This window comes from Hakea prostrata, chromosome 4 (assembly GCF_041222555.1).
Source record: "Hakea prostrata isolate BN-2017 chromosome 4, UWA_Hpros_2, whole genome shotgun sequence".
NCBI classification, from domain to species: domain Eukaryota; kingdom Viridiplantae; phylum Streptophyta; class Magnoliopsida; order Proteales; family Proteaceae; genus Hakea; species Hakea prostrata.
The window spans coordinates 22,948,853-22,976,318 of record NC_142603.1 but is presented as its reverse complement, the minus strand read 5'-3'; the positions used below and the strand labels follow the sequence as shown (position 1 = coordinate 22,976,318).

General features: G+C 39.0%; 1 protein-coding gene across 2 annotated transcripts; it reads right to left on the bottom strand.

Annotated features, from left to right (window-relative positions):
- Positions 1-440: 440 nt before the first annotated feature.
- Positions 441-23,742, bottom strand: LOC149018535 (putative cyclic nucleotide-gated ion channel 14). Of its 2 annotated transcripts, none has more exons than XM_089152736.1 (8): positions 23,480-23,742; positions 23,313-23,381; positions 22,631-23,189; positions 21,284-21,496; positions 20,779-21,083; positions 17,623-17,734; positions 2,775-3,011; positions 441-1,736 (listed from the first exon to the last, which is right to left on the bottom strand). In XM_089152736.1, exons 2-8 carry the CDS (start codon positions 23,339-23,341, stop codon positions 1,134-1,136), a joined length of 2,058 nt encoding a protein of 685 aa, XP_089008862.1. In that variant the 5' UTR covers positions 23,342-23,381; positions 23,480-23,742; the 3' UTR covers positions 441-1,133. The 2 variants fall into 2 exon arrangements, with proteins under 2 accessions (XP_089008862.1, XP_089008863.1); XM_089152737.1 differs by having other exon boundaries at positions 23,584-23,742.
- Between the last annotated feature and the right edge of the window lie 3,724 nt (positions 23,743-27,466).

Genomic DNA, 27,466 nt, shown 5'->3' with positions numbered 1-27,466 from the left:
AAAGTGAGAGACAAGCTTCCTTGAATCAAGGAAACTTATCTTGTGATGTGGCAGCCCAACTTTCTCACCCCAAACCATTTTAAAACCCCACAAATTTGGTAGGATTTTGTGGTAAAGCTTGGAAAAATAAAAAATGGGACCCACCACTATCACTTTTCCACAAATTTTTTTCTTCTCCCTCACCCCACAACACATGGGGCCCACATGTTTTTTTTTTCCCACTCCACCTTTGCAAACAAACGCAGCCTTAGGATCTTTTGTTGCTTCACAAGCCAAGCAATGCCACGGATCATCAGCAATTGCCATGGAAGTTGAGCCACAACTGTATGTTTTGTATGCTTTCACCCAGGAATTCTTTTTTTTCTTATTGCTTTAACAGTTTTAACTTCCCTCTTTTCCTGGGTCTAATAATGGATAGAGTAGTTGTTCCATGGGCTTAAAATTTTATTATTTCTAACTTGCTTTTGCCAGTTATTACAAATAAATTGGAAAACTGACCTAAATTTGGATATCCTTGAATTATTTGTAATCTACCATCTATAACTATGTTTGTTGGGTTTGTACTTATTATTAGAAACTAATTAAACTATACATTGCTTCACTTCTGTTTGATACATTGCTAATACTGTAGAAAGATTAATGCATATGAACTCAACTGTGTAGAATAATATTTTAGGCAATTAAGTAAAAAACTAATACACAACTAGATTTTCCATTAGAATCTTCCCTGTTAGCTACTTCTGATTACTTATTGGTAGAACTGAGATTGTATTTGACAGCAAAGTTTTTATTTGCAGATTCTCTGGAGACAGATAACTTGATATTGAACAGACACTATCATTTCTCACTTACTAATGGTACAAGTCTTGGGAAGAAACCCCTTGGGATATAGGGGCAAGGCTATTTACATCAGACCCTTGCTAGACCCTGCTAAATGGGGAAGCCTAGACCCTGCTAAATGGGGAAGCCTTAACCACTAATAAGACCTCTTTTCTTATTTTACTTATTTATGGTACACAATGCTGAAAAACACTTGTTTTACATGTATCATAAACAAAGATTCATGTACTTACAGGCATATTTATCTTCATTATGACTCGTCTCCAAGATATCTTCTTTAAATCGGCTAATCATCATGACACTCGGTGAAGTACCTCCAAGTCTTGTTTCAGTCTGGAAGGACATGTTGAAGCAGTACTAAAGTCTTCTCTTATAACAGCTGCGTGCTCATGCAATGAAAATTCCATGAAGAGGTCTTTCGCTATCTTCCTCCTTTTATATTGATGCCAAGCAGTCTGTATCAAGCAAGCAGCCCACATCCTCCAATGGTGAGAATAGTAGCGGAAAGTGTGTTGCAGCTTCTTACTGTGCAAGCGTCTAAACTGGTTAGCCACAAACTTGAGATCTTCTGCTTGCAGTGCAAATGCTTCCACTTCAGTAAGAGCTCTGATTGTCTTAGTGGAAGAAGGCAAGTAAACAGTAGATTTTGGAAGCAAAGCCCATTCAAGCAGCTCCTCCCCACAAAAATCACCTGCTTTTAAGGTAATTGAATTAAAGAAGCCTGCTTTTCCCCTATAGGTAGTAGAACTTTCCAGTTTTCCCCTGATGATTAAAAGCATATTTCTTACGGGGTCTCCTTCCCGGACAATGTAAGTGCCTACGGTGGTTAAAGAGGATATAAGACAGCCACATATGCCATCCAGGAGCTGGTCATCCATCTGTGCGAAAAAAGGGACCTGCAAATAGGAAATAAGCAGGATAAATAAGCAAATTAAAGAAACCAGTTCACATGATTACCAATATAAATATTGACAGAAGCCATCCCTATTTGTGAGATGCATATATGCTGCATGTGCAGGATATTCAACCACCAACCAATGGGTTCGGAACCAAACTATTCTCTAATGCTTTGACTGTACCCTTTAGTCCACCAGAGAAGGTTGGGCAATTGGCCAGGATAACCACAACTTGATTGTGAGATCATCTGATATCTTGTTCTGTTGTCCAACGCTATGAGAGGTCCATCACAAGAAAGAAATAATTAAGAGATCCTGGGGAATCTATGAAAGCACCATTTTCATGAATCCTACCAATCCAATTGAACAAATCCAAGATCCTGAAGATATGATGATCTCTTCTACCTTAAAAAAAATGGATTTGATGATCTGTCTTTGGGCTGACAAGGAAAAGTGCGGATAACAGCAAGGGAAAATAAACAAGTCAAAAACTGTAATTCTAGGATGGATATGGTACGCAATTCTCTCAAACATTTGACACCCCAAAATAATTCTAACGTGGATGGTTAGATTCAATTCTGAGACATGCCCCCAGTGAGAAACATGTAAATAATTCTAATCATGTTTTTTTTTTTTGAATATTAAAACATGGAAAACATCACACATCTGAAGGATCCTCATATTTCAAAGATGTCTAAATATATACAGAGAAATGGGAAAATGGAATTCAGAAATAAATTTAGCCAATCAAAACCTGGCTAGGTATCATAGCAAACCCTATCAACAAACAGGATTTTGCAGAAAGTAGAGGGCTAATTGCAAATTTTTTTTTGGAGGGTGGGGGGTGGAGGGGGTGTTGATCATGTTGCAGAAAAAAGGGAAAATTGAAAAAGGAGAATGAGCCTGAGTCTAGGAATACTCAGGGAATTGAATATCATTCAGTCATGATTTGACCTAGCTTCTATGCAACTTAACCAGCCATGAACTTGCTTGATCTGAAAGATCAACACACTATTAGGCCTAGAGGGATGATCATACCCGCCTAACAAGGTCCAAACATAGGTGCCGTTGGATATCTCGACGAATATCAGTCGGTAAGGCATGCAGGATAGCTCCTTCATCAGCTCCTCGTGTTGCAAGCCACTTAAACTCGATAAATTTCTGAACACGTTCCCGCAAATCATGAGGGAGTTGGCGATGCCTCATCCATTCTTCTGTGTCTCTTCGCTTAAGTCTGCACTGTTCGAGCCTTGCAGTCATGGAAGCCAAGTAGGTCTATACCAGAAAAGACAAGTCAAAGCATGTACATTAATACCAAAACATCAAAAAGGCATTGACAAGCCCGAGCAAGAACACTTTCATCAAACATAGTATTGAGAAACTGAAAAGAGGGTACGACTGTCACTAGTTCCCACCGAAGAAGTGATGACATCAAACAATTTGAGTGAGAATGAACAATTGGGTGAGACAACAATTCACTATCCTCCTTCAGCATGTTATCAGTGAAGACCAATTTTGCAAGATCACAATGTTCCAGGGACTGTTTTGGGGTCTAAACATGCTTGAATTGCAAAATAAGGCAAATCAATACGCTGTGAGCCACATACTTTAGGAGGTGGCCAGGAGCATTTTTCATTAGGGGTGATTTGGTTATTTCAGGGTTTAGGGTCTTAGCTATTTTGTTATTGTTAGAATTTTAGTGCTTGCAATCAGCCTAGGTACCTAAAGAAAATTGAGAAAGAAGAAGAAGAATAGAAGAAGAATGAAGAAGAATGAAGAAGAAAGTAGAGGAGATGGCGAAAGGGAGAAAGAGGTAGAAAGCTCGCACATGTGAGTCTTTATTTATAAATTAAAACTAATCCCAGGTTAGGAAACTTTCTTAAACTGAATTACAACAAAAAGTATTTATTGCATAAATCACAAAAGTATATATTGCATAGATCACATAAGATCTTCCAAATCTACTAACAAGGAAACTATCCTAGGAAGACAACTCCAATAACAAGGAAAATATTAAGTAAACTATATCTTGTCCGTGCTAAGCGATAATCATCAACACTCTTCCTCAAGTTGGAGCACGCAAAATAAGGGCTCCAAATTGGAATAACAAGAAAATAATCTTGAGCGTAAGTAGCAATAGCAGACGCTAATAGACACCAAAAGAACTTCTCCCAAGAGATAATCAACTTCAACATAAATAAATATGTCTTAATGTTGAATGACCCTTCCGACAATGAAAACTCTGGGCAGTAGTGAAGATGAACCGTAACCATAAAAAGGTCATCCGAGTAAATATACAATATTGTAGACCTAGTAGGTGTGTAAAAATGCAGTACAGATTACTGCGGACCAAATAGGCACTATGTAGTTATGTTGGTGGAGGGTACCATCTTTAGGATAAGTCTCCATGGATAATATTCTTCAAAAAGTCTTGATTAGATATATGATTTTCTGTTGTAATGTGAGGAATTGCTCCTCTAAAAGTATATTATTCACAAGACCCCAATAGGTTATTTATAATTACTACCTAGTTAAGTCCTATACTAAGTAGGAAAAGGAAATATAAAACAAATAGAAATAAAACTCTAGACTTATTAGGAAACATAATCTTATTCTAATTAGAGAACCTCAGACCATGTTTTCAACACTCCCCCTCAAGTTTGAGCATAGATATTTACATGCCTAACTTGCTCATAATGTAATTGAATATCTTCGTGCTCAAGCACTTTGTGAGCACATCAGCCTGTTGCTCGTTTGAAGTAACAAAGGTGATATGGATCAGCCCAGCCTCAACCTTCTCTTTGATGAAATGATTCTGAATCTCCACATGCTTAGTCCTATCATGCTGTACTGGGATATCAGCTATGCTGATTCCTGACTTACTGTTTGAGTATAACTGTATAGGAACCTCTAAATTTGTCCCAACCTCTTGAAGCAGCCCTTTAAGCCATAGTATCTCACAAATGCCTTGAGCAATCGCCCTAAACTTTGCCTCGGCACTAGACCGCGCAACCACAGCCTGTTTCTTGCTTCTTCAAGTCACAAGGTTACCTCCCACATATACACAATACCCAGAGGTAGACCTCCTATCATCTGGACATCCTACCCAGTCTGTATCTGTATATGCCTCAATCTTCAAATGTCCTGAGCTGAAATTAAAATTCCTTTTCTTGGAGTAGTCTTCAAGTACCTCAAGATCTGATATACTGCATCCAAATGTGAAAAATAGGGATCATGCATATATTGGCTAACAAGACTAACTGCAAATGTGATGTCAGGTATAGTGTGAGATAGATAATATCAACTTTCCCACTAATTTTTGATACCTTATCTTGTCAACTGGTTCTCCTTCCTTTGCCTTCAAGTGTAAGTTAGGTTCAATAGGAGTCTTAGCAGGCTTACATCCTAACATTCCAGTTTCCTCAAGAGGATCCAATGTATACTTCTTCTGAGATAGAGATACACCGCTAGTAAAATATGCCAAACTCTAAACCTAGGAAATATCTTAGTTTTCCCATATCTTTGATCTCAAATTTTTTGGGTTTAATGTTGAAATCTCATCGTCACTATTGCCTATGATCACAATATCATCCACATATACTAAAAGTATAGTAGTGTGGCAACCATATCTTTTAATAAACAAAGTGTGGTCTGCATTGCTCTGCTTAAGCCATTAGATACCATTGCCTTATGGAACCTTCCAAACCACGCTCTTGGAGATTGATTCAACCCATATAAAGCCCTCTTTAACTTGCACACTTTTCTATAAGTCTCTGAAGTAGAATACCTAGCTGGTATATCCATATATACCTCTTCTTGGAGTTCTCCATACAAAAAGGCATTCTTCACATCTAATTGTTGTAAACTCCACCCTTTATTAATTGCCAATGAAATAATAGTACGGACTGTGTTCATCTTGGCAACAGGGGCAATTGTCTCCTGGTAGTCAATGCCATAAGTCTGAGAACTAGGATGATAACACTTATACCCCTTCTGTGTAGGAGGATAACCCAAGAAAATGCACTTTAACCCACGAGGATTAAACTTTCCATGAACATGGTGGTTCCGGACAAAGGCAACACACCTAAAAACCTTAGGTGAGACTGTAAAGGCTGCTGTCCCTAAAGAACCTCAAGGGAACAACGTTGGTCTAAGACTCGAGAAGGCATTCAATTAATTAAATATGCCGCAGTAAGAATGGCTTCACCCCAAAATCGAAGAAGCACATGCATAGAAAACATGAGGGAACGTGCTACCTCAAGTAGATGTCTATTCTTGCGTTCGGCAACCCCATTTTGAGGTGGAGTGTCGACGCAACTAGTTTGTTGTATGATGCCATGGTTTGCTAAGTAAGAAGGGATGCACCACCCAAGTACTCAATTTCGTTATCCGTACGAAGGATTTTGATTATCGCCCCCAACTGAGTCCTCTTAATCATATTATGAAAATTTTGAAAGCACGAGAAAACATCACTTTTTTAGTGAAGTAAGTAAACCCATGTGGTCTTAGTACAACAGTCAATAAAGGTAACAAACCATCTATGACCAAATACAGACACAGTCGGAGAAGGACCCCACACATCAAAGTGAATGACTGAAAAAGGAATTTTACTATGATTATCTGAAATAGGGTAAACATGTCTGGTCTGTTTGGCCAAAATACATGCCTCACAATAAAAATCATTCAAATTACACCTTTTAATCAAATAAGGAAATAACTTGGAAAGAATAAGTAAAGGAATGTGGCCAAGATGACTATGCCACTGTAATAAGGTAAAAAGTACAGGAGAGGTGGAACTAGAGACCGTAGAAAGAGATGATGGGGACCCATCCATTAAGTAGAGCCCCCTTTCTGTCTCCCACTACCAATCGTACCCCATTTCCAGGTCCTAAAACACACAATGAAAAGGAAAGAAAGTTATTTTGCAGTTCATATCACGAGTAAGGCTACTAATAAATAAAAAGATTAGCCAAAAACTTGAAAACATGCATGACATTAGATAAGGTAAGAGAAGGCGAACAAATAATAGATCCTTTCCCAGAGATAGGGGAGAGAGACCCATCAGCCGTTCGAACATCCTGAGCAATAGGGACAAATGAATAAGTGTGAAACAAAGTAGATGAGCCTGTCATATGGTCGGTTGCCCCAGAGTCGATTACCTTGGAGGGATAAGTCAAATTAACATTGTGACAACTAAAAATACCTGTGGGGAATTGTGGATCAACAGAGGGAGCAATGACAGAGGCTATACTCGCACTGAAATCAATATTGGAGAAGATGAGTCAAGTCTAGACATCAACTGGCGAAGGTGTTGGAGCTCATCTGAGGAAAGAGGTGTCGGAGTACTCAGGGTGTCAGAACTGGCTTGATTTGCAGATGTTTGATTGTTGCCCTTGATTCCATTTCTACCTCCTCCACGGGAATTTGTTGGACGTCCATGCAACTTCCAATGCTTGTCCTTTGTATGACGTTCTTTTCCACAATACTCGTACTTTACTAGAGGGCAAAAATTGTCAGAACTAGATTTATTATTGTCATAACCAACCACCAATGCAGATCTATCAGATGTTTGAGAGTGTACCATAGCTGTTCTTCGACTGTCCTCGGTATCTACCATAGCATAGGCTTGAGCCAGAGAAGGGAAAGGCTCTCTAGAAAGGATCTGTGCGCGAATTTAATCAAATTCTATATTCAATCCTGCCAAAAAATCATAAACTCTCTGTTTATCTTCCCATTGTTGATAGGCAATAGCATCTTCATCATTCTTCGGTGTAAACTTCCTATAGAAATCTAAAGTCTGATAATATCCCCGAAGATGTTATAGTACTGAGAAAGAGTAAGGTCCTTCTGCTGTAACTGATTGATTTTCTATCTAATTTCAAAGTATTGTGCATCATTGCCAACTCTAGAGTATGTATCTTAGTAACTTTCCAAATAGTTGCCGCATCAGGAAGGAGGAGATAACTCTCTACTATGCTAGATTCGATGGAGTTGATGAAAAAACCTATGACCAGCATTCATCTGTATACCAGTTGAAAAGTTGCAGACTAGGTGTGGAGGGTTTTGTAGAAGTCCCATCAATATGGCCAGTAAGACCACGAGCACCAACAGTGAGGGAAATTGAACGAGACCATCTAAGATAATTTGTCCCATTAAGTTTCACAGTTGGTTATCGAAGTGGAGAAAACTCACAGTCTCTATGAATGGAAGACATGGGAGACTCTTTAGATGTACCAGATAAAGGAAATATGGGATCAGCCATCATCGCAAGGAGAAGTCATTCAAATTTACAAATAGCCCCCTGAACTTTTTCAAAATTACGAAAAATCCCTAAAATTGTGAAAAATTGCAGAAAAGCCCCTGGACTTTTTCAAATTTACAAAAAAGTCCTTAAATATTTTCAAAATTACGAAACAGTACTTGGAATCATTCAAATTTGCAAAAGCTGCCCCTGTGAATCGAAGGAATAATTCAGCGTATGTATAAAGGAAAAAAAAGGGAAAAAAACTAAAAGAAAAGGCAACGCTCTTGGAAAAACAGAGGAGAGACCTTGCAATCCAAAACAACAGGAATCAAAACCGGGGAAATACAAACCTAGCAGTTTTTTAACTGAGAAACGAAAAAACCACAACCAAAATAATCTCTTCCACTCTCGGAAAGCAACAGAAGCGGTAGACCAGCAGAGGTTCATAACCTCTAAAGAAGAGAAAAAAAAGGAGAGAAAAGCCAAATAAAAAAGAGAGGGAATCGCCTGCAGCGACTGATAGAAGCCAAGATTCGTCAAGATCGGTTGAAATAGAGCAGCTGGAGAAGAGAGTAAAGGAGAAATTGAGGTCAGTCTCTAGTTCTCTCTTTCTTCCTTTCTTCCCTAATCGAAATTAGGCTTTTGATACCATGTTGTAATGTGAAGAATTGCTCCTCCAAAAGTATATTATTCACAAGACCCCAATAGGGTATTTATTGTTACAACCTAGTTAAGCCCTATACTAAGTAGGAAAAGGAAATATAAAACAAATAGAAATAAAACTCTAGACTTATTAGGAAACATAATCCTATTCTAATTAGAAAACCTCAGTCCATGTTTTCAACAAAAACAAAGTTAAGTTGGGTGGGAAAAGGGGGATTTTAGAGGGATTGTGTGAAGCAAGCCCCCAAAAAGTGGGCATTGATGGGATGTTTGAGGGTTGCAAAATGGGGGAAAAGGAGCGGGACAATAGGTTAGGGGCGACAAAAGGGGTGATTTGTAGGGTTGGGAAATAAAGCTCATAGGAGAATGAGCAAGGTGCATGTCCAGAAAGGTAGTGGAAGGGGGTAAGGGACCAAGAATGGAAGCTCTAGACAATGGTAGGGGGTGCAGCAAGCTTGCGGAGCACAAATTGGTGGTAGCAGGAACTGAAGAAGAAGGTAAAGGCTGCAGAGGGGTTGTAGGTAGAAGTGATTACCACAGTCATCTCTGGGGAGCACAGTAGAAGGGATCGGCTTGGAGCCTAGAATTTCCACATAGATTCTTGAGAAAGAGCCACTGCAGTTGGAGTTCTGATATCTGAGTGAATGGGTTTACCAATCAGAGATCCAACATGACTCAAAGAGCCCTCGTTCCAAAATTCAAAGGAAGACTTGGAAGCGACACCCACAAGGGAACTGAACTATAGTCAAACTTGTAGAGGGGGGAAGATCTTTCCCAAGGGTGAAGGAAGATAGGAAAATTGCACAAGAACCAGGAAGACCATCTAGGCATCTAGTGCTCTGTTTTTGTTATATCTCCTAGGGTTCTCCCATGACTCCTTCCACCACTTGGCCCTCATCTAGGAGAGTTAGTAGCAAGGGCAGATCTCTCGAAAGGAGTTACATGTACATTATCCAAGGGAAGTCTTCTAGTCTCCTCACTTTGGAGGTAGCTACAGACCTCATTTAGAGAAGGAAGGAGTATTTGCTTCAAATCTATAGGCTAGGCTGAAATTCAAGATTTAGCCCTCCAAGTAGGCTTAGGACTTTTTGCAATTCAAGGATCATATACCCCTTGGGTTCATCTTTTAGATTAGTAACTCGAATATCTCAACAATTGTCATACTCTTCCAAGAGACCAATCAGTGTTGAAGTACTCAAAATTGCTCAAGGTGCCGTATTTGTTGAAGCTGATAGACCTTTGTAGAATCACCCACTGTATCAGAAGTCTTGCAAACACTGCCCTGTATGTTCTTTTGCAGGCTCTTTGTGCATAGATCTTCGACCAATCTCAGGCTTCATGGAGAAGATCAGCCAAGCCATTACTTTAGAGTTCTTGGTTCCCATTTCAGATAAGTAGGATCAGTAGTTACTAATTGCTAGGGCTTTGATACAATACGAGACACAGCCAAATCTGCCTGTACTACATAGGGATGATTTCATAGTTCATAGAGTGAGACCAATCCAAGAAATTGGTATTATCCAGTTTGACAAGAGAAATCCGCACATTTAGATTTTCATACAGAGTGGTAAGAGGGTTAGTACCCGTTGAACTACTAACCATGGGGAAGTGAACCTCAAGAACCGGACCCTATTATGATGGATAAGAGCAGAAGAAGCAATAGAGGTAGATTAGGGAGAACACTCAACTCAGAAAAGCAATAAAAAATAGAACATGATGGATAAGAGTGGTAAGAGGGTTAGTACCCCTTGAACTACTAACCATGGGGGAGTGAACCTCAAGAACCGGACCCTATTATGATGGATAAGAGCAGAAGAAGCAATAAAGGTAGATTAGGGAGAACACTCAACTCAGAAAAGCAATAAAAAATAGAACATGATTTGGTTCAATCAAACATGTTTATCAGCAACCACAGGGGGCTTTCAAGCTTAATGCTCAGTCAAAAATATTCAGAAGATGCACCACATACAAGTAAGCAACCATTGAATAGGGCAAAACCTCACACGTTCTGTCCACAGCATTTGAACAAATAGAGGAGCAAATAGCAGCCTGGCGGTGCCTGTATTCTGAGAATAACCTGTTCCAAGTTTCTGATGCACATCTAAGGTAGATCAAGGCCCTGCGGCAGATGAGGAGCAGTCCAGGCAATGCAGATCCAACAGGCTTCACTCCATTTGCGGGTCTTAGCAGGGAGAAAACAACCAAGCACTCTGCTGCTGGTGGAAAACAGGGGAAACACCTGCACTGAGCTGTGGAGCCCCTTTGATGCTTCAAATTGCTTCGGAAAGGAACAAGAATCCTCCCATTCATACTTTGAATGAGGTAATGGACCTCAGGGTGTTCTAGGAAGTATAATCTTTACCTAGTAATCTAGTATAACCTCTCATAGTCTCATGGGACCCTCTACTTTTCTAAGGTTCCAAGAAAGGGAAGAAGAAGACAGTGAGCTCATCCAACTATCAAACTTGCTCTGATAGCAAGTTGGAAACTAGGGAGATTAAAAATCAGTAGAGAGCTTGAATAAGGAGATGACAAAAGAAGAAAGAAGATGAGATAAAGATGGAAAAAGCTGTTGGAAGGATGGAAATCACGATTCACCTATCTGATTCAATAAAACAGGTAACTTAAGATATAGAATTACAAGAGAACTCCTAGGAAGGCAAAAGGTACACAAGAAAAAAAGGGAAAAATAAAATAAAACATGACTTATGAGAGATGTAACTTCTAATACTGTTACCCTACTGTTAAGCTGGCAACTATTATCTTGTTCCATCCAATGAAATTCTTGAGGAGACAATATATGGAACAAATTTCAATTTTCATTGATCAACAGTTTCATAGTCATGTCATTCATTGAAATGAGCTTCATATTGTTTAAACCAAACATACAATTAGTTGTCTTCTTAATCTCATCTTCTCCTGAGGTTTTATTATAGTCAGGTAGAACCATCCCTTTTGTTCTTCATTCACCTCATGGTATTCTATTGATGCTGGAATACTTGGACAATATATTGATGACTGGTTTGAATTATTTGATGAAACCTTCCCTAATTTACCAAAGATTTGAGTTTGCTCTTAAGTACATGGGCCATCTGTTGGTTGAGTTCTACTAGTAGTCCAATTCTATTAGAGTTTTTATTCATGTAAATTTCTTGTTACCCAAGTATAGGTATTAATGTAATAATGTACTTTCCATATAATTATAAATAGAGGGCTTGAGAGTTGAGATCACATTGAAGATCAAGCCATTCTACCAAACATTGTGTTTCTACATGGCCATCAGAGCCTAAATACGATTAGGAAGTGAGGAAAAAAAAGAAAGAAAGAGTGTCGAACCTACCTCCTCGCCTCTCTCTCGCTGTCGTAGTGTGTCGAGAGTGTCGAACCTATCTCTTCCAAAACCATCGCCTCTCTCCTGTCGCAGCTCTTCAAACCCATTGAAAACCGATCGAAACCCCATCGAAATCCATCACCCTTTCTTTCTGGCAGTTCTTCAAACCCTTCGAAACCCATCACCCCTTCTTTTTGGCTATTCTTCAGTACCACTGCTGCACTACTATGCTGCATACGGTGAGAAAAGACCAAGAACAGAGGGAAAAAAAGGGAAAGAAGAAGAGCAGAAGAACTCCACCGCTGCTCCTGCCTCCACCGCTGCTCTGCTTCCGCCGCTGCACTACAGTGAGTTATTGGAACCATTCTATCTTCCTCTCCCTACCGCTGCACTACTGCTGCTCCTGCAACCTTTTTTTTTCTCTCGATTCTTCATCTGAAGCCTGGTTCTTCATCTGAAGCTTGCGATTGAGGTTCTTCGATTGGGGTTCTTCATCTGAAGTGATTCGATTAGCCCAAACAAAATAGTTGTTTGAGGGTTAATTTTGTAAATTTGCATTTGCAAGGACTTATATGTAAATTTGTATAAGTTCTGAGACTTATTTGCAAATTCAGATTTTTCAGTGACATATTTGTCATTACTGAAAAAAAAAAGAAAAAAAGAAAAAGAAAAGTGAAGACATGGTGTTCCTTATATGCACTCTTTAAATTGTGATTTGGCTATTGACTTCTGCGACGTTTCAATTGAAGGGTGAAGACTGAAGAACTGCAGACAATTTTTTCAACATGGCAACTACAGAAGGTACTATTGCTCTCACCGGCTCCGAGCATTACCCCACTCTTCATCCTCTTTTGGTAAGGTTTGATGGAATAAATTATTTGATCTGGTCTCGATCTCCTTACTTGACTATTGCTGGAAGAGGACTTGTTGGACACATCACGGGCACCATTATCAAACCTACTACCACAGGTGTTTTATAGGATAAATGGATCTCAAATGACTCTCTTATTATGTCATTCCTTTTGAATTCCATGAATCCAACTTTTGCTCGTGGATACCTTTTTTTTTTTGGATGAATCAATAAATATATTAAAAGCAACAACCCAAACGGACTAGCATACAAAGGAACGCAAGAGCTCAAGGGGGGGGGGGGAGAAAGGAAGAGCTGAGACCCCAGAAACTAACAATTAACCTATTTCTGGGGGAGTCAACCATAGGGGGATGGGGGATAGATAGCAATCTAGAAGCTACATCAAAGTTGATGGCACTCCAAATCAAGTCAAGAGAACGAGATTTGGAGGTCCATCTTCTAATGTTGCGCTCCCACCAGAGATGGTGGATGGTGGCACCGAACACTAACTTGCCGAGGAGATTGCAAATTGAATGACCAGCAAAATTTCTCAAAAACCAAGACCAATCCCGAGCAAAACCATAAGATCTCCTAGAACGGGGCCAGATGGAGGCAAGGGCTCTGTCGGGCGGGGGGGGGGGTGAAAAAAAGTGCTCAATGTCCCTTGGAGAATTCCAACAAAGGGAACAGTTAGGCGTGGTATGGATATGGCGGCTAATGAGGAATGATTGGGTAGGAAGGGCGATGATTTAGAGCTCTCCAAAGAGTTAGGGTGTGCCGGGGAATGTGACCTTTGAACCAAACCAGCCGGGACCAAGGGACAGGTGGGTGGTGGGGGCGAAAAAAGTTCTAGGCAGAGGCTGTGGTGAAAGATTTGGTGGGGGAAGGGGACCAAATGGTGGAGTCACGCGGCTGACTAAGGATAGGGGGGAGGGCATTCCAAACATGATCGAGATTGGGGTGGGGGTTAGGGGACCAAGACCCATTGGAGATGAAGGCATCAAGGGTGGTAGATTTGGGAATACGAGTCTTATAGACAGCGCGAGGGCCGAGGAGAGAATGGAGAACGCCCAACGATGCCAGGGGTCAAGCCAAAAGCGAATGGAAGATCCAACAGAGATTTGGATAGAGATTGCAGTGAGAGCTCGGGGACGGAGGAATGCCACCGTGAAGATCTATTCCTTTTATTTACTCGTTCTACTTATTTACCTTCTTTTCATAATAGAAAATCTATTCCTTTTATGCTAATTCATACTGATGTGTGGGGCCCCTGCCGACGTGTGTCTATTACTTGCCATAGATACTTTGTTACTTTTATTGATTGTCACTCTCGTTCTACATGGATTTAAATTTTAAAACAAAAGAATGAGGTTTTCCGATGTTTTCGTGATTTTCATAATATGATTAAAACTCAGTTTAATGCCACCGTGAAGATCCTTCGCAGTGACAATGGCACAGAGTATATTGATGGTGAATTTCAGAGATATCTCTCTAACTCTAGCATAATACACCAGACCAATTGTGTTGATACGGCTGCCCAAAATGGGGTTGCTGAAAGGAAGAATCGGCATCTTTTAGAGATAGCCCGTTCCAATTATGATTGCTATGAATGTACCTGACCAATACTGGAGCGATGCTATACTCACTGCTTCTTACCTTATGAATAGGATGCCTAGTAGGATACTTGGTTTTAAATGTCCTAATGAGATTCTTCAGGGAGCCTCTTATTTTGTTATTCCCCCAAAGGTTTTTGGATGCGTATGTTATACCGAATCACAAGCCCACCAGAGTAAGCTGGCTCCCTGCGGCCTACGCTGCATATTTTTGGGGTTTTCTGCTACTTAGAAAGAGTACAAATGTTATCATCCTCCTTCCAGGAAAACCATTGTATCCATGGATGTAATTTTTCATAAGTCTTGCCCTTACTATACACCTCTCCAGGGGGAGAGTCCTAGAGGAAATGTGTTCTTTCCAACTCTAGATCTTCCTATCATACACCAACACAACTTAAGAGTTCAAGAAGAGTTTCTTGACCAGGGGGAGACTTCGGCCAATATACCTGAGAACTCTAATCCCCCCCCCCTTCGTTTTTTGAACCATGTGAAGAACCTAGCTAGGGGGAGACTACTCCTGTGAGGCACACTGTTGAGGTCTTTCAAAACCAGATTGACCAAATAAGGAAGTGCAAACTTATCAGAGGAAGAATTACAACCGGCTAAAGCAGGTGGAGAAAGGTGACACGTTACCACTTCAGTCTCTTGCTCCAGAATCAGATTTTATTGTTCTCCTTGAGGTATCTTCTTCTGATCTTCCTATTTACACAGACCTATAGGATTGATTATCAGGAGACTTTTGCCCCTGTTGCGAAACTGAACACTGTCAGAGTCCTATTGTCTGTAGCTGTGAACAAAGACTGGAATCTACACCAAATAGACGTAAAGAATGCCTTCTTGCATGGGGAGTTGGAGGAAGAAGTCTATATGGAAATCCCACATGGTTTCTCCGATGATAATACTGCAGGGAAAGTTTGTCGGTTGAAGAAATCAATTTATGGGTTAAAACAGTCTCCTAGATGCTGGTTTGGACGCCTCCTGAAGGCAATGACTTCTATTGGGTACAAGCAAAGCAATGCTGATCATACACTATTTGTCAAGAAATCAGTTACTAACATCACACTTCTCATTGTGTATGTGGACGATATTGTCATCACAGGGAATGATGGTGAAGAAATTCAAAGGTTGAAGAACTTTCTTCGCAGAGAGTTTGAGATTAAAAATCTAGGGAAATTACAATACTTCTTAGGGATTGAGGTGGCTCGATCAAAGAAGGGTATATTCCTATCCCAAAGAAAGTATGTCTTAGACTTATTATCAGAAGTGGGAATGTTGTAATGTAAAGCAATTGATACCCCTATTGAAGCTGGAGGTAAACATAAAGGAAAAAAAGGGAGAACCAGTGGAGAGGAAGATACCAAAGGCTAGTAGGGAAGCTTATTTACTTGTCCCACATCAGACCAGACATCGCTTATGCCGTGGGGATAGTGAGTCAATTCATGCATGATCCATAATCATCTCATATGAAGGCTATTACCAGAATACTACAATATTTGAAGGGAACTCTTGGAAAAGGAATACTTTTGTCACCCACTGATAATCTAAAAGTATAAGCATATACTGATGCTAACTGGGCGGGATCTCTAGACAAAAAGTCAATTTTAGGATATTGTACCTTTGTTGGAGGTAAATTAGTTACTTGAAGAAGTAAGAAACAAAATGTGGTAGCTTTATCCAGTACCGAAGCTAAATATAGAGCTATGGTTTGTGGAGTTTGTGAGCTACTATGGTTGAAAGGCTTGCTACAAGATATTGGAGTCTAAGTTCCAAACCCTATAATGCTATATTGTGACAACAAGGCTGCTATTAGTATTGCTAATAATCCAATACAACATGATCGAACTAAGCACATTGAAATTGACAAGTTGTTTGTCAAAGGAAAGTTGGAACAATGGCTTATTTGCATGCTTTTTTACGAGGTTCGAAGAACAAGTGGCAGATGTTTTCACTAAGGGTTTGAAAGAAGGAGATTTCCTTCCTATTGTAGGCAGGTTGGGCATGACTAATATCTATGCCTTAACTTGAGGGGGAGTGTTGGTTGAGTTCTACTAGTAGTCCAATTCTATTAGAGTTTTTATTCATATAAATCTCTTGTTACCCAAGTATGGGTATTAATGTAATAATGTACTTTCCATATAATTATAAATAGAGGGCTTGAGATCACATTGATGATCAAGCCATTCTGCCAAACATTGTGTTTCTACACCATCTTCTCTAGTTCTCAGGCTTGAATACTGTTCTTGGTTGCCAGTGCCGCTGAATTAACTTGGATTACTTACTACGAGACATACTTGCCCTAATGCTCATGTTCTGTTTTGTGATAATTTTGCTGGCGCTTTTTCTTGATTACTAATCCTGTTTTTATTGCTTAACTATTCACGTTCAGCTTGATTAACATTTGGTTCATGAAAAGGTGACTGTTGGCTCTCTTATTACTTGACTCATTCCCTCTCCACTTCAGTTTGTTGGTAGCATCAGGCTTTCAGCAAAGCTCTTGCTCATGTTCATTTCTGAGCCTCAAAACCTAAGTTTTTGTTTGGAAAGAGTCAAAACCCAAAACCTAGAATCTTGCTTGGTGTACATGATCCTTCCCACCCAAGGGGGAGTGATAAGGATAGAGTAGAAACCGACCACATAATCAGGGTAGAAATCAAGATACCAGAACCTCCTTTTATGTCAAGAGTTATAATTTGGTTACAAGTTTCCCTTCTTTATCGCTACTTAACTAATTGTCCTCTTTCATCTTTTTATATAGTGAAAGTAAATTACCAGAGAATAAGCCATCAATTCATTCTGTTCTGAAAAGTGAGACATTCTGATCTATAAAATTCACAGAAGTGTCTAAAGGCAATCACATATTGGGAGCATGGCACATGAAGAGAGGAAGAATAAGTTAATTCCTTTAAGAATTTACCTCTATGATGGCACTTCAGTTTGAATGACACCATCCTAAGTGTACCCATGCATCAATTTTATGGAACAAAACGGTTTAACCCTTGGATCAATTTACAGTAACAGGCCAAATAAGAATACATATACAACAACAATTTTAACAAGCAAACAAGTGGCCTTCAGCATTTTAAAGTTAGTCTTGACTAACAAAAGAGATAAAAGACCTTAATTAGAAGTATGAAATAGTAACCTGAGATTAAAATTAAGAGTAAGAGTATATGGCTCCATTATACCTGGATATTCCCTATAAAATGTGCAATCAATACCAGAGATGAACTTGCAAGGACGATGACAAATGAAGTCTCTACAATATAGGGGCTTGGGAAAAAATTCTGCCCAAAACAACTGAAATAAGAAAGAAACTGTGAATTATTAAAATTCTCAGTAAACATATCATATTCAAGCAGCTTAATATAGGATACAATGATTTAATTAATCATTCTACAATGAAATGAAACAATCAATTTGAAATGGAGTATGCTTCACTAGTACAAGTTCAAGACCTGATTCTGATCAATTGGGATTAATCCAGTTCCCTAGCCCACTATATCAAGGGGAAGTGGATTATACCTAGCCCATCCGAATGAGATTCACTGCATGTTAATCCAAAACACTTTTTGAGGGATGACCAATCAACTGTATAAATCATGGTTTGAGATCTCGATCTCGACAAGGATCTCGGTTCCTCAAAAAACTGAGATCCGGTAAAAATCCTTGATCAACTCGAGGGCCTATCTTGGTGGATATTAGGGCTCAGTTTGGGCTGGACTTTGGTATTTGGCCTATTTTAGACCTTCTAAACACAGTTCCAATTTGATATTCTAACAAAAAGCTTAAGTACCAAATGTTTCAGTACTATCATGGGCAAGTTGGACATGGTAAACATGGTGGGAGATCTCGGCGAGATCTCGCGAGATATCTTGCTATTTTGAGATAGCGAGACTAGAGGAGAGGCGAGATCTGCGAGATGGGAGATCTCGCCACATCTCGCCGAGATCTTGCCATATCTCGGCGAGATCTCGCCTCTCTCTCGCTGCAACCATAAAAACTTGCCAGAAACTTGATTTTTGGCCGGAATTTGTTGGGGATTCTACTTCTAAACATCTTTAAGACATCTACAACATCAAATTATCATCATTCAAGCTTATTTCAACTAGATTTTCAACAAAGGTAAGATTTTCCCCCAAATTTGAATTTTTTTCAAATAGAATGTTCTACAATGGGTGTGTAAGTCTAATGTAAATATATGTTGATCCACAAGCTTTAATCTACACTTTCATGGAAACCAATTTAATTTGACATTTAAACCAATATATGACATACTACAATGATGAGTTGACTTGGGAGTCATATGTGGCCACCGTTTAGAATCAGTTGATGCAGAATGCTGAGTGATACTCTTGTTGTCTTGTAATCTTATTACTCACATACTCTTGTGATTGTGAACTTATGGATTATGATTTATGACTTACTAGAAGACTAAAACTTCTTATGGTTGTAAAATTTTTGAAGACATTTAAGTTCTTTGATAGTTTGATGTGTAATGTATTTGATACTTTGATAATATGAATTACTTGATATCTCTACATTACATGTTGTCTAACCTTGCATTTCACAGCACTTTGATTTTACACATAGGGTCGACTTGGAAGACATACTTAGGGTTATTTTCTCACAAATCTAAGGCCACCAATGTGTTCAAAAGGCCTTACATAGGCTAAATACCAAATTTCAGCCCAACCGGGGCCCTAAAACCCACCGAGATCGGCCACCGAGATTACGCCAAAATTTTGGTAGATCTCAACCGAGATCTCGCCATCTCAGTCGAGATCTTGCTATTTTGGAGTGGCGAGATCTCCTACCATGATGGTAAATATCTATGGGGAGTGTTGTAAGGCAATAATAGTAGTGGAATTACTTCATTATTAAGGGTAGATTTGTTAGGATCTTTCATTTCTCTAGTAATATTCCCTTGCTAGGAAGATTTGATTTGTTCTATTTTTGGAAAGTTATTAGTATAAATAAAGCTCATGTTGTGTCCTTCAGACACAAATCATTCAACACCTATCTATGTTACAAAACTTCAGCAACGATTAATAGGACCGTAGCACTATGATTACTACAAAACAGAAGTTAGGATACAGAGCAGGAATCTGTGGATCCTTCCAACATTCACTTGCAAACCATTCCAAATTTTCCACTTCCAGATGACTTCATCAACTTTGAGACTTCACTTCAAGCCGAGAGAGAGAATAACACACCTTGTTTTATCATCAGGAAAATTAGAAATCCCGACCCAACTTGAATAACTTTGTGAGAGGGTGGTGGAGGAAGTACAGGAATGTAAAGGGTAAGGTGAGTGCTGTAGACACCGCAGGATGGGAATTGCATAGATGGGTGGAATAAGAGTTGGACAAAGTAATGCAGGGTATGGTGAGCATGGGGTTGGGGGGAGTAAGAACAGAGAGGGAGAGATTCTGGGGATGGGGAAAACAGGCTGAGTTAGGACTTGGTAATGGGGAACAGAATAGAGAAGAAAGAAGGATAAAGAAGACAAAGAGGAAGAAAGGAAAACTTGAGAAGTGTCAGAGTTGTAGCAGGTGGAAGAGAGAGAATAATACTTAACACATGAAGAGAAGAGGAAAGAAGGGGGAGCTGCAAGCTCTCGTTAATTCATATTTTTCTATTTTTTCCTTAAGCTGAATTCAAGCATTTAAATACTAAAAGAAACATACTTCAATAAAACTAAGCTCTTAGCGATTTAAGACCTAAAGTATTCCCACGTACCCTACCCAAACTGAAAGTCCATGAACATAGTTATCCCAATGAATAAATAGCTACATTATCTTTAAAACTCTCACACAGCGAACATCTCCTATTTTATTTCCTTGCATGCTGGACTTCAGGCCTGCCAGATCCGAAGAGAAAACTCATAGATCTAGTGTTCAGGTTGCTGCAGCATGAACAGTAACTTAGTGTTTGTGCTGCATCACTTGGGGCTTGAGAAAACTGACCCTGGGGAAAATTATGGATGAATATTTCAAACTTGAGGTATCCCAGATGTAGTTTTCTTAAGCATGGGGTCATCTCAGCTGTATAATGTTAGTTAAAAGAAACACTATGATAAAAAACTAAGAGAAGAGACAGTATTTCTATTGAAATGCAGGAAAATATTTGCATGCTCATGTATCCTTTTACATACTATTCTAAAAAGACATTCATCTTATGATGAATAATTTAGGCATCATATATACCATAGTATGCAGATTACATAAATGGTTTCATGCTAAACAAAGATGCTTGATAAAAATCAAGTGCTGCCTGTTCGCTTGCAAAAATGTTAGTGTCCTAAGCATATAAACAGAACAAAATGTGTAATAGAACATTACCTCACATTTTGCAAGCCCCACCAAAAACAGAAGACATATTTCACCAGGAAATTTATGGAGCCAACGTTATTTTTCAGTGAATATGCAAAAATGCCATAATTGAATGTGATATTTTGGTTGCTAGCATCACAGTTATTGAACACAGCAGTACTGTTTTCCCAAATTGTGCGATTATTATTCTGCAGAGATCCACAATCTAAATAACTAAGACTGCACTTTAATGGGCCAACTTCATTTTCGCACTCTAATTTCAAGCATGTCATGTACCGCTTAATTGACAGCAAATACCATGCTGCCCCAAAAACCTACACATAGAAATGGCAATTATAATCAGAAACCTCATCTTTGGAGAACCTTATTAAGGGGAGGGAAAAGAAGAAAAAAAAACCTGAATTAGAAAATATCATCATCCAAACTATCCCTTCACCAGAGAAAAAATCATATCAAAATTAAGAGAAGTAAAAACTGAAACAAAAGGGAAAGATAAAGAAACAGAATTACGGACATGACTGGCTATCAAGTACAGGATTAGATTATACGCTGTCCCAGCCCAAGCAGACTTTGTGAAAACTCCTGTAGCTTTAACAATTTCGGAACCCATTGGGAGAATTTGATATAATCTTGGGACATATTGAACCAGTATAATGAACAGCAGAGTATTGTCAATGTGATCAGTGTGAGAGCTTCTAATTGCTGGTAGTATAAACCAGACAAGAACCTGCACAAAAAACTGCAGTCAACTTTTTGCTCCACCTCATAACCAACTATATGCGAGGATCACAGAAATACTACAAACAGAAAAGGAGTAGACTTTAGGCTTAAGCATCATCCATATCAGAATTAAGGGTATGTTTAGCCTCGTACTAGAATTAAGGGTATATTTAGCCTCGTACTTCAGGACTCTTAGAAGGGTTCGAGGCAGTATAACTCACTTTATTATGTTGACCTAAGGGGAACAAATCAGGACCCATCACTGAAGAGGTCAGACTCGGCAAATTAACACCACAAATCAGCAAGAAGTCATAAACACATTATTTCAATTATTTAGTCTGCAATACTGGTTTCCACAATAAAGAGAAGTGAATGGGCTCACCAGATAAGCTTTCCAACACCCTCAAAAAAGACCAAAAATAAAAGGATTTTAAAGCTTGAAAATAATAGACAGACAAGAAGAAACCCTGGCAGCCGATGAACTCCTGTGGCAAATATTTTGATAAAGCGGATACACATTAGCAGTAGGGGACATGTTCTAAGATTACAAGAACTATTTAAGCAACAGAAAGACAGACCTACAAACTTCCAGTTCGCAGAACAGAAACATAGCATATTCTTTTGGATCTAACTATAAATTTCCTTTTCTCCTTTAGTAAGTAAGAATATAAATTGTTACTGCTGCATGGACAGGCGAAATTCTTTGATTGAATACTCTTAAATGTAGAGGGTGCGCACTCAACCTATTGCTTTCTTCTAGGAAGCCAAACATAGGAATCAAGTGGTGAAAAACATATAATCTTCCAAATAACGCACTACTTAGGCACCAACTTTACAGTGTACAGTTCTAAGAAAGAATGCTAGGTTGAAAGTTGGACCAGCAATAGAACCATTGCCTGAAAGATGCAATAAACCTCACAATGGCCCTACAGTTCCACGGAGAAGAACCATTAACTGTTCAATGGATCATTACCGAATCACCACAAGGGTTCCAACAAGTTTGCGAAAATGAAACCACATACATACAAATTCATGATAAGGTTGATGTATTACCAAATTAATAGCATCCAAAGGAAAATTTGTGTTCTCACATTGAAGAAATAAATATCCACAAAATTTTAATGAAAGAATAAAGTCATACCTGTGGAAAAGGAAGTGCAGCTGCAAGATCAATGAAGAAATCCGAGTGGAAATATCTCCTCGCTATCTTTTTATAATTCATTACAAGTTGGCCCCTCCCAAACCCCCGCGAAGTTGGTGCTATATATGCAGTCCGGAACTTAATAAGGATATGCAACAAATAGAACAGGTCGGTAATTGTTCTGATATATGTCAAGACAAACTTCAAACTGAAATCCATGTTCAGACATGTGTTCCCCTCCCCAACTATCACTGGTAGGTAGAAAAAAAATGGATCTGTAATCAAAGCCACTAAAGATGAGAACATAAAAACCCGTTTCCATTGCAAGAGAATATAACTCCCTGGGTTAAGTATCTTCCTCCTCCACAGCTCATCCTCATCAGGAAAGACTTTACACCACCCTAGTTTCAAAGCCCCTGTAACTTGACTTCTGACACTGCCTCTGCCTCGGTCATGGCCATTCGGTTTCACTGGAGAAGCTGAAACTTTGTATAAGGGTGAGGGTGTTCGAAGTCGTGGGTAATCCAGATCAAAGTTAAGTTTTTCATCAGGATGAATCCTAGTGCAAAACAATCCATTTTACCAATTACAGTGAAATCCCAAAAAATAAATAAATAAACAAAACAATACAAGAAATTAATAACAGAAATAGAAATAAATGCAAAAACCTAATCATAACTACCTCACTTTCTTCTCCTTCCTAATATCCATTGGTTTCTCAGAAGGACCACACCAGTATAGAAGAACAGAACTACAGTTAGGACAAAACAAGGAGTTAAAACAAATCTTCTAAAACCCAGCAAACCAAACTGAATTTAATAGCAAATGTATCTCAAACTCAAACCCAACCTAAAGAAATTCTGGAAGAGGGTAACTACAGAAGGCTAAATACACATCAATGAGACTGGTACAGAAATCTAGATTCTATGGTGACAAGATATCAGAGGTTTTACACATTTGAAGAACGTTTGTTCCAGCTGGGATGTTTTCAGTGGCGCGCAAAGAGGTGCACTGCACTGAATTCAACTTGATTATATTGTTGTATAACAGTTGAGAACTGATCCGGTCCCAAACTCCACTGTTCCTGCTGAATCACCAGAACACACATGGAGCAAAACTGGTTCCCTCCATTTTGTTTTAAAAAAAAAACCCATTTGCGTAAGCATGACCTCACTTCATTGTTTTAAAACGTTATCTCCAGAACAAAGCTTAGCAACCTCAATTACATCACCAATGACAACAAAATAATAGAAACATGCAACAAAGAACACCTAATACAGACGATCAGGTTTCTATGAATTCTCCAAACAAATATAGACAACTCCTTGTTAACATAATTATCCACCATGGACATTGTGACATCAGGACAGGAGCACCTTTGGAACAATTTCAATTTTGAACTAAACCACCTAATACCGCAAAAGAAAATTTCCTATTTTATATCTAGACTAGAAGCATAAGGATCCATATCATGGGCCCACACAACACATAACTATTTGGCTAGGGCCAGTTAAAACTACTCTGACCTGACTGCTACTATACATTCAGGATGGTCCAATTTGTCAGTGTTTAGAGGCGAGCCTCGATTTTATATATGTCATAGAGGTAACGTGTGGTAACAGATGTCCTTTGCTAAAACTTCTAAGTTAAAAAGTTTTTCTTATGTTTAGGTGGTTGCAGCCACCTGATTTTGTGTTATCCTGGGTCTATCCCCATTTGATTGTGAATACAAATTTTACCTTTGATCTGAAAGAAAGAAGAAAAAAAATCCCAATTTATTACATAGACCATTAATATACAGTCATTTTCTTTTAACATTTTTGTCTTTTTCACGTGAGGGGTAATGGAGGCTATTTATTTCAAAACTAAGAGTGAAAAGTAGCTTAACGTTAAGATTTCAATGTTGGTGGTTCTATTGTTTAATGGATAACTTCATACATTGTATCCCTGCCTTTATTCCTAGGAGGTTTAATGTAATTGCAGATCTCTTAGCCAAGAAGGCCCTTTCGATTTGGGCCCGAAAGAAATATTAGAGTGCGAAATAAACAAGTTCGAGTAAAGAGTATAGCGAAAATAACTCTAAAACCAATGCGGAAGGTAGATTGAAACTAAGATATTACAACTTGAAGGTAATAAAGGAAACTAATAATCATTCTAAAACTAAACATAATTAGTATCTATGTCCATCGAACAAAGTCTAGACTCAGATGTCTTCAACTCTAGTACAGGACATTCAAGCTTCATGATCCGACAAATCTTAGCATGCTCTGTCATCACACGGGTATGCTTCACTATAAAGCTTGTAGTCGCCAAAATCTTGGAAACCATATGAGTCACATGCCGTGGCTTCATAGTTTGGGATCTCGCAGTCATTAGTGCCTGCAATACAATCTAAAGAAAATGTGTCCCCCGAAGGGTGAGCTCAAAACAACCCAACAAGCAGTTCAAACACAATTAACAGTTATAACAATCACAATCTCAAGCATGATGCAATGATATGAAACAATGAATGCAAGCTGAATGCAACCATGCTTCTAACTCCATATATATTGGTCTCTATTGGCAGACATGCATTAAGACAAATCACCATATTCGACTGGGTAGGTCTCAAATCACTCTCCCTTAACCTTCCCGGTCTATTAGGTTCTTTGCGGTAGTTGGGTCAGGGCATCCCTCTTGGACATTTCATGGCTGGGGTTTAGGTCAACACTATCACTCACCACCATTAGCTTGAGTACTGGTGTGTGTCAGGGTTAATACCTAGCCTAATGCAAGTCATCTACTGAGTCACATCTACTTGGGGTTGGATACATCCATTCTTCGCCTCTCGTGATCCTTTCTGGTATCCTTCCCCCTAGAGTCACCATCTCCCTCTTGGCTACGTAGACTCTTAACCCTATTGGTCATCCACATATAATAAACGGGAAGCTCTCATGTCCTCTTATGGGTTGGTTACCGGTCTTGAATGCCCATGAGCCTAGGTTTATTATGTGCAACCCTACCAATGAATGGCCCCCCACAAAGTGAATTACGTCATCTCACGACTTTGATGCACGTCTTTTGAGAATTTCCATTGCTGCCACAGATCACTCGGTCTCAATTCTCCTTTCGATAGGGTCAAATATGACAGAGTTTCCCAAGCCAAACACTTCTAGACAAATCCTAGGTATGTCAACAACTAATTAGGGAAGGCGCCAAGGAGCTCCATAGGAAAGCGTCCCATACCACCTCGACTTATGTCCAATGACAGAAATGCTAAAAGGGCATTCCCCATTCGCCAATAACAACTTAGGCAATCACATCATATCATGATTTCATAGATATCACAACCTAGTCCAACTCACAATCACATCATTCATAATCAATAACAGTATGTAAATCATATCATGGGTAGACTACTGTAATTACAGTAGTAAGACATTATCGAAAAAGTAAAACTACAGTAGCTATCACATGCATATAAGTCCTATCATATCAAAGCATGTATTTGTGCATATTGTAAGCGAACATACTCACCTTATATTCAACTTTGTAGACTTTGAATAAGAGATCAGAGAGCAAGTCCAAAATCACCAAAAATAACCCTAAACAAACATGTAAAGAGCATAAGGAACAAAATCTAATTATCGGAGACGAAACAGAGTCAAAACGGAGCAAAGTTGCTGTCAGGCACACCCTTGGTCGATGGCCTTGGTTGATGGTATCAACCAAGAGGATCGACCAAGCATTCTGTGCACAGACAGTAACTTCTAACTTTGGTCGGTGATATAGAATAAATAAAATGGCTCGAACCAGTTCAGATAAACCCAGGTCGGACCAGGTCGGATAAACCCAGGTCGAACCATTTCGGATACACCCAAGTAGAATAGACCAAGTCAAGGTCGGTTATACAAGCGTAAAGGCAGGATAACAAAGTGAATCCTAGTAGATTGATAACCGAAAACAAAGTATTCGACTGGGACTCAATAACTCATATTTGACTAGGACTCAATCACTAAAGTTCGTATTGTAGTCCAAGTAATGTTTTAGTTCGAGATGAACTCATACGTAGAAAACCTATAAAAAGGTAAGGGAGCACAAGAGAAAGGTACGCTGAATAGAACTATCACTATTCGAATTCTTATTGTTTATTACTTTCTTGTCTTCCTCAATCGGATTCCTAACTAGATCGTCAGAGGTGAAAACTCGACCTCCACGATCGAGCTCATTCTTGCAGGTTCATCAAGCTGAAGGGACGAACATGATTGTGCAGCAACATTCGGTAACTCTTCGAATCACATCGAAACACCCCGAAATTAATAGGAAAATTCTAATATAACATATAGAGACTATCTATGATGATCTAAACATCAAACAAGGTCATTGGAATAAGTCACTTAATAAGCTTAATTCGCGGATTCTCATGGAAAGGCTAAAATGAATGGGGATTCATTCTAAAGGTAAGAAAAACAGTAGATCATGCATAAAAAACAACCTAGAAATAATTCTAACATAGATTAGAATCAAATAACGACAGTAAGAGTAAATCATAGTCTCATACTAGATCAAAACATAGAAAACACTCCTTATTGTCTAAGGAAAGAGTAGAGTGAATTGCCATGAGGATCAGACTAGGCCATTACAGTAGTGTAAAACCTTCATCACAATCAAAACAAATAGTAGGAATAGTAGAGAGAATAGATCAATGAAGTATAGGATTGAATACTAACCTTGTAGAAGAAGAATCAACAGAGGAACTTTACTTGGATGCTTGGAATCAACCTTGGGTTTGAAGAGGAGGCTCTAGGGTTCTTCTCACATTCTCCAAAAGTTGAGAGGCAAAGTTTTAAGTTTAGT

Excerpts from the sequence above, each read along its gene's own strand:
- LOC149018535 (XM_089152736.1), bottom strand. The coding sequence starts at position 23,341 with ATGGATATTAGGAAGGAGAAGAAAGTGAG. Across the intron at positions 21,497-22,630 it reads CTGCACTTCCTTTTCCACAG|GTTCTTGTCTGGTTTATACT; the intron begins GTATGACTTTAT and ends TTTTTTGTGCAG. Across the intron at positions 3,012-17,622 it reads ATTTTATAGGGAATATCCAG|ACCTACTTGGCTTCCATGAC; the intron begins GTATAATGGAGC and ends TTTCTGGTATAG.